This window comes from Nyctereutes procyonoides, unplaced genomic scaffold, assembly GCF_905146905.1.
Source record: "Nyctereutes procyonoides isolate TBG_1078 unplaced genomic scaffold, NYPRO_anot_genome, whole genome shotgun sequence".
NCBI lineage: Eukaryota > Metazoa > Chordata > Mammalia > Carnivora > Canidae > Nyctereutes > Nyctereutes procyonoides.
Window position 1 is genome coordinate 26,580,713 of NW_026575136.1, and position 16,285 is coordinate 26,596,997.

A 16,285-nucleotide genomic window follows, 5' to 3' on the forward strand; every position below is an offset into this window, starting at 1 on the left:
AAAGTCAGCATGTGACTACTGGGAACCAAAGCCAGTTCTTGAACCTCATTTGAATACAGGGGAAAAAAATCAATTCAAACAGATAATTCACTATGAGGTTTAAAACAAAAATAAGACAGTATATTTAAAAATGAAATCTAAAGCAACCTTGAAGTTGATTCTGTAGTTTCTTTTTTTCAGGATCATCAGTTTCTCCTTCCCCATCACTGTCATTCCTAATAAAAAGAATTGAATATATTCAAGTGATCACTCATTGCTAGCAAAATAAGGCAAAAATGAAGGAAATATTAAACTGAAATATCTATAACTTAAGTAGCAAAATAAGGCATTCACATTAAAAGTTATACTTATTACTTTTAAGAGTATACTAAATAAAATAGCAAGCAGGCATATTATCCATCAATATGGAATCATGAACAGGAAAGGGGCAAAAAGACCAGAATGAAGGAACCAGCTCCAAGTTCCCATGACATACCAGCTCCAAGTTCCCATGACATACCAGCTCCAAGTTCCCATGACATACCTATGTTATGTACAAATGCATAAACACATGCCCCCACACCTCATTCCACAAAAGACTTAAGATGAATTACAGGAGAGTTGTAAACTACATAAAAATACCAAATCAGGAAAACTATGTATCAGAAAAAGAAGCCATAACCAGGAGAGAAAAACCCAGAGCATTAATTATTTAAAAGATATAAAGTTCTATAATCCTTAGTCTGGGGGTTCCAAAGAAGAGATGAAGCTTTTGATGAAAATGAAATGAGACCAAAAGACAAGTAAATCAACCACAGTATTTCATATCTGAGAATGTATTCTGAAAAAAATAATTTAAAATGAGTTTAAAGCTTTGACTACAAGGATAATCATGCCTACACTGTTCCCAAAAGGGAAAAAATCAGAAATAAAGTATGTTCAATCATAGGGATTAGCATATGACAGACTATGCCGCAATCTTTGAAAATGAAGCTGTAGAAATAGTTTACTGAGACGTTTATAATACACTGAATGAAAAATTGATAAAGCAAGAAATATGGCATTACATCATTTTTTTTAACACATAACATATACACGGAGATTAAAAAGCTTGACAGATTTTTTTTTCCTCCAAATGGGACTAGCTTGTTTATCATAGGATGGTGGGGTTATGGGTTAGGTACAGACTGCCAAGTGATTCACTTGACATTCACTCCAACCTTGTTCTACCATGCTTTCTTGTACAATGAAGACCGTACTTATAAAAAACTGTCCCTTCTGGGCCTCCTTGCAGCAAGGGCTCCACATGAAACCCAAGTTCCTCCAAGAAGTGGAGGCAAGCTTCGAGCGAAAGCCCTGGCTTGCTGAGGCAGCTGTGGCAGAGGTCCTACTAGATATGGAATCCAAGCTTAACTCCAGGCCCCCACTGCAAATCTGTAAGGTTAATACTCTATAATAAATCCCTTATTGCTTAAATTAGCCAACATGGATCCTGCTATTCAATATAGAATTGGCATCTCCCCACTGGGTAGCCATCTCAGGAGGGGACACTACAGGGTCTTCAAGCAAGACCACAAAAGCCTCAACTCACAGGGAGATGACATTTCTGCTGGCAAGGGTGTCTCAGAAAGAGTCGGGGGTCCAGGTACTCAAGGTTAATGCAATTTTTCCCAATAGTTTTATTTTAATTTTGGAGCCCCAGTCTTCCATTAAATGGCCCAACCTTTATATTTGAAACCCTAAAGTTGAATCTATACTGAAATTCAATAATCCATAAGATCTACTAGGGAACTTCAATAATCCATAAAAATCAGGTGGGGTCTGATTTTCATTATCTCAGTGCTGTAGGTACAGAAGATAAAAATATTCTCAAGTGTCACAGGAACTCCCTGGTTCCCTGACCACATCTTGAAAAGAGAATATAAAACCTTGAGCTTGTAATTCTCTTCAGACTCTCCCATGAGGTTTGAAGCAGGCAGTCAACTCTAGTTCCTATGTTCTTATGTCCTTCAAGATGGCATTTGGTAGTAGCCACAAAGCCCCTGAAGCACTGCCTTCAAGACATTCCATTCCTGATGACCACAGGGGATTATCTAAGTAACTCCTATCACTGCATACCATGGACTCTGAGTATCACATCTTCTAAAACTAACCAGAACCTCCTGCCTTCAAACCCAACCAGGCCATATAACCCCATCCTAGAATCTCATTTCTTATATGCAAGAGACTACACATTCCAATAAAACTTTATTTTCAAAAACAGGCAGCAGGTCAGATCTGGCCTATGAGTCATGGATTGCCAACACCTAGTTTCAACAAAATGAGCAGATTTCACAAATTAAATGTAATTTTATCTTTTAATTAGATATAATAAAATCTAAGACTCTAAAATACATACCCCTTCTCATCAGCTGGACTTGGCTGTCCCTCTTTCACTGGCTTCTGTGGAGTTTTCTCTTTCTTTTTCAGATACTCCTTTAGTTTCTCTGCTCTATCAAGATATTCTGTACATTTTGCCCTAATACTTTGCTTGGCTTTATCACCCTGTGCTTCATCTATTAAAGGAAAACGAGAGAGATTTTTCTATTAGTATTTTACACAGACAGGTTGAAACTCTTAGACATGGTATTGAGACAAGGACAATCTATTTTGGGGGAGGGAGGAAGAGCATCTCTAGTTCATCGTAGCCAATGATCATCAACTCTTTTCTGCTTCCTCCAGCATGGTTGGAGGCCAACAGCATGTCTGAGTCAGAAAAGAGATTTGAGCAAGACATTAGGATATTTTAAGTTAATGGTAAATAATAAGAAATTATTTAATATTTTGTGGGTTTTATATACTTCCTGTAACATTTTGTGCAGATAGTTGAAAGCTACTTGTCTCATACAAAACCAATATAAGACAAACAGAAGTAAAGCAATATTAACCATTTCCATTAATGTCTATGTAAACTTTATTTCATTGTAAAAAAATGACAAATCCTATATATCATATATACCAATAATATTGTAAATCTATTACATAAAAAACTCTGTGAGAGCAATTTCAAAAGCCAACCAGCAAAGCATAGGACTAGCCCCACATATCTTATGTTACGATTCATTCTTAGTTTTACTTTTATTTGCCAGAAAAACCTCAAAATGAAATAGAGAAGCTCAAAAGAAAATTCTAAATTATCCAAATGCTAAAATTATTTAAAAATAACTTAAAGACTTTTTTTTCAAATGCTCAGCATTATGTTTAAGATCAATGAAGGCAGTATTTTTTTCCATCTGTCCCTCACTGTCATACCCTAGTGCCTACAACAATACCCGGCACACAGTAAGCATGGAATACATATTTAAAAAATATACGAATGTCTCCCAACCAATTTTTTAAAAAAGTATTTAAAAGAGTGTTTTCAAAGATGTTTAGAAAATGTCAGGTACATAATCTGGGTACATTACTAGTAAAATAAAAACTATTTCCAACAACTATATGGTATTTTAATATGTTTAGGTATACAAAGTAATAACTATGATAGCTGTGCACATTTGTTTGCTGAGTACTTAAAAACTGTTAACAAGAAAGGGAGAATTTTTTGCAAATGGATGGTTTAGAATTTTTTGGTGTTGCATTTTGATTTTTATAAATGAAATAGAATAATCTTTTCCTTTAACGTTTTAAAAAGCAAACTATGGCCTTACATTTAACTACGTGGAGAAAATACTGAACAGCGTGTTGGTAGAGCTGAAGAGCTTCCTCATAGTTCCCAGCTTTGTCTTCCTGGGCTGCTTTGCTAGCAAGATCTACTGCTTTCTGTTGGAAGGGAGGTAAATCATACCATCAAAATCACATAAGCATAACTTTGAAGTAAGTGATCATACTGAACGTTTTCTTTTTTTAATAAAAGCAACCTTAAAACAAATCCGTCTGTTCTGGGAAATTCTCAAATCCAGTGTTGTTATAGATGAAGCATATAACAATAGTAAAATGTAAATAGCATAAAACCCCTTCAGAAGCAACGGGGCAATGAAATATCAAGAATCTGAAAATACCCAAATCTTTTAATCTAGCAATCATCTAAAAGGTTTACTGAACAAAGATAGTAACCAAAGAGGTCTTTTAAGAAAAACAAAACCAAATCTGAAAACTTTAATTTCAAGCAGCAAAAAGACACCACACAACTGATTATAGAATCATTAAAATATTAAAAAACATTCACAGTAATATGATGAAATTTTTAAAAAAGACACAATACAATTTTCTAAAAACGATTTTATTCATGAGACACACACACACACACACAGAGAGAGATAGAGAGAGAGAGAGAGAGAGAGAGAGAGAGAGAGAGAGGCAGAGACACAGGCAGAGGGAGAAGCAGGTTCCATGCAGGGAACCTGATGTGGGACTCGATCCCGGGACTCCAGGATCATGCCCTGGGCCGAAGGCAGGTGCTAAACCGCTGAGCCACCCAGGGATCCCCAGGCATAATACAATTTTTACATGTAGCATGAGTTCTACTGTTTGAAACAACAGCAAAAACAAACAAAAACAAAACAAAACAAAACAAAAAAACAAAAAAAAAAACCCACCCCAAAACAAAACTAAAAATAACACAGGAAAAAGACGGAAAGAAAATTTAACAGAGGCTGTTAAAAAGCCTCAAGTTTTTCTCTTTCTACTTTTTTGCATCTTTTAAAAATGCCTATAATGAACATGAACTTTTGCAATATTAAAAAAAAACCCTCCTAGAAATAGATCCATGCAAATATGCAAAAGCAAGTCAACACTAGAAAAGACAGTGCTGGAGCAGTAGACATCTATAAGCAAAAAACAAAACAAAACAAAAAACACTTTAAAAATCACATATGGGGCAGCCCAGGTGGCTCAGCGGTTTAACGTCACCTTTGGCCCGGGGTGTGATCCTGGAGACCCAGGATCGAGTCCCAGTCAGGCTCCCTGCATCTCTGTCTCTCTAGTCTGTCTCTGTCTCTCACGAATAAATAAGTAAAATCTTAAAAAAAAAAAATCACATATGCTCTTAAAACAATTTTCTCTGGCTGAAAGTAGGAGATAGGAGGCAGAAGGAAAGGTCAGAAAGAATAGAAGCAGGATGAAAATTCAACCACACTGGCATGGAAGAAAGTGGCAATGAGTCAGAATACGCAAGAGGCTTCTACAAGTGGAGAATCACCCTCAGTTGACAACCAAGAAAAAGAACCTTAGTCTGATAACCACATGAAACTGAAATCTGCCAACAAACTCAATGTGTTTAGAGCCTTCAAAAACAAACAAAAATGTAGCCCTGCAGACACCTTGGTGTAAGCCTGGTAAAACTGGGCTGAAACCCAACTGAGCTATGTTGTACCTGGACTTCTAGCCTACAGAAACAGAGATAATAAATTAATGCTGCTTTAATTTGAAAAAAACAAAAAAACAAAAAAAAAAAGCAAAAAAAAACAAAACTCACAATGCATTATGGACTTAAATATAAAATGTAAAACTATAAAATCTTTAGAAAGAACAAAAATCTTTAGCATTTAGAGCTAGGCAAGGGGTTCTTAAACTACATACCAAAAAGCATAATATATAAAATGAAAACACTACGGTACGGGCATAAAAACAGACATGTAGATCAGTGGAACAGAAGAGAAAGCCCAGAGATAAACCCACACACATATATGGTCAATTAATTTACCACACAGGAGCCAAGGATATCCAAAGAGAAAAGAACAGTCTCTTCAATAAATGCTGGGGGTGGTGGTGGTGGTAACTGGGTGGCGCAGTCGGTCAGGCATCTGACTCTTGCTTTCGGCTTGAGTCATGATCTCAGGGTTGTGGGATTGCCCCCCCCCCTTGTCAGGCTCTGAGCTTGGTGCAGAGTCTGCTTGGGATATTCTCTCTCTCTCTCTCTCTCTCTCTCTCTCTCTCTCTCTCTCCATCTGCCCTTCCTGCTCGCACTCTCTTTCTCTCGCTAAAGTAAATATTTTTTTAAAAAATGGGAAAAGTGGGAAAACTGGACAGCAACATGGAAAACAATGAAACTAGACTACAATCTTACACCATCCATGAAAATTAACTCAAAATGGATTAAAGATTTGAACATAGAACCTGAAACCATAAACTTCTTGAAGAAAATATAGGCAAGGAAGCTCGGTCTCTGGTGATGACTTTTTGGGTTTGACACCAAAAGCAAAGGCAATAAAGGCACAAATAAACAAGTGGGACCACATCAAACCTTCCGCACAGCAAAGGAAAAACCATTAACAGAATGAAAAGGCAATCTACTGAATGGGAGAAAATATTTGCAAATCGTTTATGTGTTAAGGGATTAATATCTAAAACATTAAAAAAAAAAACCCTCATACAACGCAATAGCAAAAGAACTAAGCGATTCAATTAAAAAATAGGTAGAGGATCTAAACCGACATTTTTCTAAAGACTGAACAGAAGCCCAACAGGTATGTGAAACAGCATTCAACATGACTAATCATCAGGGAAACACAAATCAAAACTACAATGAGCTATCACCTCACACTTGCTAGAATGGCTATTATCAATAAAACAAGAAATCGCAAGTATTGGTGAGGGCATGGAGAAAAGGGAACCCTTGTGCACTGCTGATGGGACTGTAATTGGTGCAGCCACTACGGAAAGCACTATGGGGGGTTCCTCAAAAAATTAAAAACAGAACTACCATATGATTCAGCAATTTCACTCCTGAGTACTTATCCACAGAAAATGAAAACATATAAACTCAAAAAGATATATGCACCCCTGTATCTCAGCATTATTTTATGCAGCATTATTTTAAAATAGCCAAGATATGGAAACAACCTAAGTGTCCACAGACAGATGAATGGATAAAGAAATTGTGGTATACACATACAATGGATATTATTCAGCCATAAAAAAGGGAAATCTTGGCATTTATGACAACATGGATAGACTTGAGGGCATTATGCTAAATGAAATAAGTCAGAGAAAGACAAGTATCATACGATCTTACTTACATGTGAAATCTAAACAAAAAAATCCACGAACAAAAACCTAAGTTCATAGATAACAGATAAGAGACTAGTAGTTACAAGAAGTGGGGAAAGGTGAAATAGGTGAAGGGAGTCCAAAGATACAAACTTCTTGTTATATAGTACAGTATGGTGACTATAGTTAATAACACTACATTGCATACTTGAAAGTTACTAAGGGAGTAAATCTTAAAAGTTCGCATCACAGGAAAACCATTTTTGTAACAATGAAAGGAGACAGATGTTAAACAGATGTATTGTGGTGATATCTCACAATATATACAAATAATGAGTCATGTTGTACATGGGAAATGAGTATATGTCAATTATACTTCAAAAAAAAGAAAAATGATAAATGTTTCTCATCAAATTAAAAAACTTTTGGTCTATAAAAAATCTGTTAAAGGATGAAAAGACAAGCTACAGAATGGGAGAAATATTTACAAACTATATATTCAGGAAAAGACTAATATTTAGAATATAGAAAGAACTCCACATACTCAATAGTTTAAAAAGAATCCAAGTAGAAAATCAACTGAAGAACCGACATTTCACCAAAGAATATGCTGATGGCAAATCAGCACCAAAAAGATGTCTGAAATCATTAGCCACAAGAGAAAGGCAAATTAAAACCAGCAGGAGATATCTCAAAAAATCTATCAGCATGGCTAAAATAAAAAAAAAAAAATAGTGACCATAATACCAATTGCTGGTAGGCACAGAGAGAACTGGATCACTAATACATTGCTGGTAGGGTGGAAAATGGTACAGCCACTCTAAGAAACTGTTTGGTTTTTTATAAATGTAAACATGCAGCTACCATATGAACCAGAAACTGCACTCATGGGTATTTATCCCAGAGAAATGAAGACTTGTGTTCATACAAAAATCTATACATGAACATTCCGGATGTCTTCCAACCAGAATGGAAAAACAAACTGTGGCAAACCCAAGGCATGGAGTCCTACTCAGTAACAAAAAGGAACTACCTTGATACACACAACATGAATGAATCTTAAGAGAATTAAGCTAAGTGGAAAGAACCAATTCCAAAAGGTTATATATTGTATGATTCCATTTATATAACTTTCTCGAAATGACAAAACTAGAGACAGAGGGTATATTAGTATTGTTGGGAAACAGGGAAACAGGATACATGGTGAGGGAAGACAAAGAGAGGTGATTATGGTTCTAAAAGGGCCATAGGAGGAATTCCTGTGGATAGAATTATTCTGTATCATGACTGGATGGAGGAAACTTACCTATGTGATGAAACTCTGAACACATAGACACACACACACAAGATATACGTGAGTATAGAGGTGTGCCTGGGTGGCTAGTCAGTTAAGTGGCTGCCTTTAACTCAGGTCATGACGTCAGGGTCCTGGGATCCAGCCCAGCTTCATATTGAGCTCCCTGGGGAGTCTGTTTCTCCCTCTTCCTCTGCCCCTCCCCTCATTTGTTCACCCATTTTCTCTCAAATAAATAAACAAAATCTTTAAAAAATACACACACTCAAGTAAAACTGGAAAATCTGAGTAAGACTGGTGGAATATATCAATGTCAACATACAGGTCATGATACAGTACTGTAATTTTATAAGATGCTACCACTGCAGGCAATGGGTGAAAGGAACACAGGATCTCTCTGTATTATTTCTCACAACTGCATGCAAATCTGTGATTATCACAAAATAAAAATTTCATTAAGAACTATTTTTAATATTTAAAAAAACACACACACATATATAAGAACAAGCATGGTTTATTAAAACATTCCACCTGGATTCAGCTAGGTGGTAAAACTGTATTCAAGAGAAATTGAGAGCCAGTAGAAAAAAGGATCACGGTTATGCTATTTTAAAAATAAGCCTATATTAAGAAAAAAAGTCATTCAAACATCAGTCATCTCAATCACGTGTGAGAATATTGTATTTTGAAGCAGTTACTATGGATTGCAGATAATGGAATGAAAGCAGTAAATGGGAGGAACAGGTCTTCCATATGTTGTAGCAGGAGGGGGAAAAAGAAACGGTATTTTAGAATTGAGAAGATGTAGTTCTACATATTTCACAGTTCACATAGCCTGAACTTGAAGCAAAATTTTCAAAAGCTTGGTAAATGAGACAGGATATAAAGGGTGGAATCAGAGCACTCATCCACGTGACCCACTGGTGGTTTGGTGCACCTGGTCATATAAAAATGAATGCAGAAGAAATAAATTCTTTCTTATTCTAGCTACGATTTCCTTCTACTATTTTGAATTGCTATGCCACTCACCTCTTCAGCTACACATTGCCCTCATTCGCAGTCAGTCCTCTTTTTGGCACCACACTGATGCTTAAAGGAAAACTCTTACAGTCAGTATTAATAATATAGCTCCAAATATGGTACTAATGACTTTTAACCAGCCTTTCTCTGATGGACACGTCTGTATTTGCACTGTCCAATATGGAAGCCACTATCTACAATTGGCTTCTGAGCATCTGTGGCTAAAGTGACTGAGAAGTTTAAATTTTGAGTAAAATGTAAATAGCTACATGTAGCTCCTGTACTAGACAGCGCATGTTAAACCCTTAATCAAAGATGATGATTTGATAATACACATCTGTTTCTCTCTTGCTGAATACTCCACCCTTGTTCCTGTTAAGGTTTTTTTTCATCTGAAATGAAATTAACTGCATCTTGTATGGTTTTGGAGTGTCAATTATTCTTAATCCTGCCCATTTCCATTGCTGCCATCCTAGCACAATCCACTAACACGTGCATCAAAATACCACGTAGCCTCCTAAGTGGTCAGCCTGCTTCCACACTCCACACCCTGAAGTTCTTATGCAACCAGTGATGGATTCCCACTGCAGTCAACAAAAGCCAACTGCTGGGTCCTGGTCTACCAGGCCTTAAATGACCCAGGTCCTGGCTCCTTCTGGGTTGCATTTCAAACCCATTAGTCTACCTTCATTCAGGCAGCCTGTGCACTGTTGATCCCTCTGCCTAGAAAATGCTCTTTCCCCCACGGGTGCATGACCATCTCCTTTGCATCACAGATCAATGCCAAATCCCCAGAAAGGCCCTCTAACTTACTGCAGAGGCTGTACTCCCTCAGTCCCTGCTTTCAGCTCTCCCCTCACCCTATCCCATCACTGTGCTTTATTGTTACATTTATCTGTGGATATTCACTTCTTGCCTACCTCCTTTAATATAAAGGTAAGCTCCAAGAGCAAGGAACTTCATCTGCAATGCTGCATTATCCCTAGTGCCTGGAACAGTGCCTGGCACACACTGGGTACTTAACGAAATTGCTGAAAAACGAAAAAAATTCCCAATTGCTTTCTCAAAATCTTCTTCCTTTTGGTTATTCTACCTCTATCATCTCCAACAACTTTTCCCCACTGGGTATTTTCCTGTCAATGCTGTGTCTTTTTCCTATGCTCTGGAGACCATTCCCACCATCAATCATATGTCACTCTACTGCTCTCCCCAACCTAATCTCCTCGCACTTTTTTTTTTGTCTGTTGGGGTCTCCCTCCGCATAAAAATGTCTGTGAAGCCCTACCTCAGATTCACATCTACAAAACACAAACTAAAACACACCTGCTCTCCCTCATTCCTTGGATCCTCTCTAGTTACCACATTACTCATCTCTTCACCTCCATAGCAAATTCCCAAAGAGAACCCCAAGTTCATCATGGTTCCTTGATTCTTCCACGGCAATGCTTCCCGTGGACTGCCAAGGTCTCATACTTACCTCACTCTCTCTCCACAGTATTGAACCCTTCTAACAGAAACCTGGATGTGGCCTCCTCCTTTGGCCTTCATGGCACCATTCTCTCTTGGCTTTACTCTGGACTTACAATGATTCTTTTTCAGGAGCCCTTTCTCTCTTTTTAAATGTCAATATTCCAGAGTTTCTATCTGGTCTTTGTATTTCCTCATCCTATGAACTCTCCAAGATGCCCACAACCTCTGCTACCATCCATATGCCATTAACTCTCAAACCCTTGTTTCAGCCTGGCCCTCCCTCTCTAGTTCTACACATATGTATCCAACTGCTCATTCAACGTTTCCACTTGGTTGTCCCCACAGGCATTTCAAACTCAACAAGTTCAAGACCACCTGCCCCCAAATATGCCCCTTTTCTAATTATTCCAGAACAAATTCCTCCCCATTCAGATATCCAACCCAGGGATCTGAGAGAAAACCCAGACTCCTCCTGCCCCTCTTTCTAAATGCAGAGCCAAATTCTTCCTCTTTAAGCTGTCTCTCATCAATCTTTTCAATTCTTTAATAGGTACTACACTACTTTGGCCCTCACCATCTCCCACCACACAGAACCCCGCCTCCTAACCTGTCTCCCTTCTTCTAGGCCTGCTACCAGGCAAGTGCACACATGGTTGTTTCCTTCTAAAACAAAAACCCAAGCATATTTGCTGATTTTCTATCTACGGTAAGATGAGGACCAATCATCTCTGTGTGGTACACACCTCTCCATGGCTTACCTAGGCCTGTCCTCCCACCTTACACACCCAGTCCCAGTCATACCAAACTAGTGTGACAATCCAGACAACTCAGACTTCAGGCCTTTGTTTACGGTGTACTCTCCACCTAGAATACCCTATCCAACTACCTCTCTGTAAAAACTCTAGCTTCTTCTCCAAGCATTGACACAGTCATGGTCCTCTTGCTGCAAAGCCCTCCTCAACACCCCCAGGCAGCCTAGCCTATGCTTCCTCTAAATTTTCACTGCCTCTGGTACATACTTCCAAAGATCACACAGTATCCCCATCACCCAGTTGATGTCTTCTCCCATAAGAATGTAAGCCCTTGGAAATCAAGGGTGATTTACTACTTTTATGATTCCCTAAGACTTAGCAAAATGTATGACACATTCAGGACCTAGTAAACTTGAGTTCTATGCATACTGCATTACTTGCAATTTCTCTCAACCCTCTCCAAGATTTATTACACTTCTAGACTGAGGTATATACATATTTTTCTTTAGCTGAAACACATCCCATTTTTTTTGTCCAAAAAGGCATAACTTCACAGTGGAAAATAAAACCCCAGAAACTTACAAGCAAACAAACCTGGATTCAAAGCTAACTTCAGTACTAATTAATTACATGTCCAGGGGGCACTGAGTGGCTCAGTGGTTGAACACCTGCCTTTGGCTCAGGGTGTGATCGCAGGGTCCTGGGGTCGAGTCCTACATCAGGCTCCACACAGGAGCTTGCTTCTCCCTCTGCCTGTGTCTTTGCCTCTCTCTCTGTATCTCTCATGGATAAATAAATAAAATCTTTTTTAAAAATTTTTTTTCAATTTATTTATTTATGATAGTCACAGAGAGAGAGAGAGAGAGAGAGAGAGAGAGAGAGAGGCAGAGACACAGGCAGAGGGAGAAGCAGGCTCCATGCACCAGGAGCCCGATATGGGATTCGATCCTGGGTCTCCAGGATCGCGCCCTGGGCCAAAGGCAGGCGCCAAACCGCTGCGCCACTCAGGGATCCCAAATAAATAAAATCTTTAAAAAAATAATTTTATGTCCTGGGTTAAATCCTAACCTCAATGGACTTTGGTTTCTTATACTGTGAAACTGAAGTAATACCGAAGAGTTGTTCTGAGGACTAAATGAGATCACACCAAACACCAAGCAATTAGCGTCAGTACCTTCCACATTACCCAAGTTCACATCTCCTCTGTGCAACATTTTTTTTTTTACATTTATTTACGATAGTCACACACAGAGAGAGAGAGAGAGAGGCAGAGACACAGGCAGAGGGAGAAGCAGGCTCCATGCACCGGGAGCCCGACGTGGGATTCGATCCAGGGTCTCCCGGATCGCGCCCTGGACCAAAGGCAGGCGCCAAACCGCTGCGCCACCCAGGGATCCCTGTGCAACATTTTTTATCCTCGAAGAGTTAGATACGCCCTTCCTTTCTGCCCTCCCACACTAGCCTCTAATTCTATTAGAGCATTACTGTGTTATTTTATAATTTTAATTTTTAATGATCTGCATTTCTCTATTAGATTATAAGCATCCTGTTATGGGAAGTTTTGCCTTGTTCGGGGCAAAAGTCATTTGTTATCTAAATATTCTTCATCCAAATTTCCTAGGTTAGAGGGGTAAAAGGCTGAATGAGAAGGGGCACCTGTGACCCAACCACAAGAAAACTGTAACTCCACAGCCCTCCCCGTTTAACACCAGCAACATGCCTTTAGTATGTGTCCATCTCCAACTGACTCACTGAGGAACATCCAACAACCCAATTCAAATATGACGCAAACTGAGTATAGAATGAAAGTGCAATTATTACGAGGGAATAAAGATATCAGTAAACGAATTAAAATTATGTTGCGGAATGTCCAAATTACATACAAAGTCTTGACAGATGAAAAGTCAGTGGAATAAAACGAGTTAACTGACAAACCAACATGGATGAAGACAGCGCTTTAAAAAAAAAAATCGCCTTTGATATTCAAAGGAACAATACTTTTATCAAAGGAATAATACTTTTTCCAAGACATTTACCAAAAAGGCCCTTTCTGAATGGGGCTACAAAACAACAACAACGATGACAACGTTAAGTGGTGACTGTTCTATCTTAGTAAATGCAAGCCTGTTGGAAAAGATACAAAAATCAACACATGACCAATTCTTGATTCTAAGGAATAAGTCACAGTTGCAATTACAATGTTATGAGACATATAAGACATTTACTTTCACTATCTTTTGGGTCCATTTTCGAGATAGAAGTCCCAGGAAAGCTCCTCACTCCCCCAACCCTTTTTTTGGTGAAATGTTGAGCTCTATTTCAATGGATCTACTTTCAATGGTGTTTTTTGGGCATCAGTTACCCCGGCTTGAGCAAGTCCTCCATTATCCTTGCAGCTTGTACCAGACACTCAACTAATGTCTGATCCACTACTCCGAGACCAAGCCAAGGATTCAACACAGGTCTTTTATGCTGATCTTTTCCCCAAAATGACTCGGGGGACCGGGGCTCCTTGAAACTAAGTCTCATTCTAAATACCTCTGAAACCTCAGGTCCATTCTGGGGGTGGGAAGCACGATTTCTCAAATTTCTCTTCTCGATGGATTCCATACAGGTAAAACAACTACGTCTAACAGCTTAGGAGTCCAGATCATGTACCAAACCCCGTACTCGCTGCGTACGGTGAGGAGGTGGAGCCACAGAGGAGCTTAAGATCACTCCTGATTTTGTAGACATTTTGGGGAGCCACAGTAAGGCGCACACTAAGGCACAGCGCAACGGATTCATGGATTCCTCCAATTCCAAGGCTGTCCTCATAGTAGTCTTCGCCTGACAGCTAAAAGAGAAGGGCTCTGCTATACACGAGCTTGAGGGACGGTACGACTAAGACCACCTCATCCTCCACTGGTTCAGAGCCGCGCTTTGCAGACGCCACGTTCCTTCCTCTCTCTCAGTGATTGGAGCGTCTGTGCCTCTCATTCAGAGCTCTGCCCAGTTGGTTCCAAAGACGGGAAAAACAAAAAACAAAAAACCAAAACCCCACCCCACCTCAAGCAAAGCGAAGCCTCACCTGGCCGGTGGGCGCGGCGGACCCCGGAAGCCGGAGCGAAGAGCCCGCCTCGCCCACCTGCTGCGGGGCGCCGGCACCGCCCGCCTCCGCCCGCCACCGCCCGCCACCCGGGCGCGGCCGCGTCCTCCCCCGCCCCCACCCCTACCCCCGCGCCGCCCCTCGGCTCCTGCTCTCCAGGGGGCGGGAGAACGGTGATAAATACCTGGAAGTTGGCCGAGGTGGATGCCATGGCGGAGATCCGAGGCGGCTCTCTGGGGGAAGAACGAGGACAGAGGAAGCCAACAGCGGCAACGTCGAGTCGCGCCCAGGGTAGCCCCAAACGTGCGCAGGCTGGTGGCTCCTGGACCCCGAGCCCTTTCGGGGACCCGCTCCAACACCACACGGCCCTCCGACACCGCCCGACCCTTCTCACAAAACTTCCGCAATTCTAAGCCCCTCGGGGCTCTCGCCCCGCCTCTGGTCTCAGCTACTTCCGCTTTCGTCATCAGCACGCGCGCCACCCAGTCTCCAGTCACCCCGGTCTCGCCTCAGATCCCAGGTCTCGCGAGGACGCGCGCTACGTCCCTGAATCCTTCTGGGTGGGACCTTGTGGAAGAGAAGCTGGGCGCGCGCGCCCTGCGGCTCTGACCTGGCGCCCGAGAGGCCACCTGGAGTTCGTTAAGATCTGTTCTCCTTTCTTCTTTTTCCAAATTCTGGCTCTTTTCACTCCACGTCATGGAGCGTGCTCTGTAGGTCTACGACTTTGAGTGAAAAAAAATCCCAAGACCCAGCGAGCGGTTGGGCCCCTGGAGCCCCTTACTGCGCCAAAGGGGGCAGTTCGAGCCCCTACCTCGGGACTGTGGAGAATGCTGCTAGCGCCATAGCACCGTGTTGGGCAGTGAGGCCTCGGTAAGCTTCAGGGCTTAGTGCTCGACGCTTTACACCCCGTTCAACAAGCGTTTCTCGAGGGGTCGTCTTGCTTTACGAGGCCCCGAGAATGTTAAAAAGATACGTATTGCCGCTGCCTTCAAGAAGCCCACGGTTTCGGTGGGGAAGCAGGCTCCCGAACACAAATCTTGTGAAGCTGGCAGCTCAGGTGCCTTTTTTCCATCTTTAAAGGAAGGTTAGCGGCCTGAGAGGTGAAGTGTTTTGTGGGAGAGCCCATCTCAGGGATCAGTCTCAGAACTAAAACAAGACCTCTTCTCGGCCTTTCTGTTGTTTGTGGCCCAAAAATCCCCTTTTTCTTCTTCCTTTCAGAGTTAAGATTCCCAGAGGGAAGTGGAATAGATACTTGATCGTTCGTTCCTTCATTTTATTTCCCACTCACTCTCTTTCCAGTCACCTGGTGTCTCCTAAATAATGAAAGTACTTCCTTTTCCCTTCCTACTAGGTATTGTCAACTACTGAGTTCTTGAAATCCCACCTGTAGGGAGTCCTAATATTCTTTTCCTGTCTCCTTCACTGTCTCCCCTTCTCACTCCTCTCAACCTGCAGAATTGCCTCAAGGGTCTGATGTCCTCTTCTCTCAAACTAATTCGTCTCTGCTCATCTTCTCCCCTTCCTGGGCTTCAGATCTCAATAGAATAGAAATGGCTTCAAGTCTAGATCTCTAGGCCCATGCCGTCCTCTGCCTAGCACTCATAACCTCCCAGAGATCTCCAAAGACCACAGTTTTCCCACAAGACAAATTCAACACATTTGAAGCCAGGTTAATGATCTACCCCCAGATTTCCTTCTGTGGTCTCCTTCTCAGAA

At 40.9% G+C, this 16,285-nt stretch overlaps 1 protein-coding gene across 2 annotated transcripts in view; it reads right to left on the bottom strand.

Annotated features, from left to right (window-relative positions):
- The window catches only part of LOC129495564 (vacuolar protein sorting-associated protein 4B), a 34,793-nt gene extending 19,793 nt beyond the window's left edge, over positions 1-15,000 (bottom strand). For both annotated transcript variants that reach the window (XR_008661550.1, XM_055303210.1), the window contains exons 1-4: positions 14,754-15,000; positions 3,666-3,777; positions 2,378-2,534; positions 148-215 (exon numbers count right to left, since the gene is read on the bottom strand). Coding sequence is in view for 1 of the 2 variants with exons in the window: in XM_055303210.1 (XP_055159185.1) it covers positions 148-215; positions 2,378-2,534; positions 3,666-3,777; positions 14,754-14,780 (364 nt within the window). In the remaining variant the exon portion in view is untranslated. The remainder of the gene's footprint in view (positions 1-147; positions 216-2,377; positions 2,535-3,665; positions 3,778-14,753) is intronic.
- Positions 15,001-16,285: the final 1,285 nt, after the last annotated feature.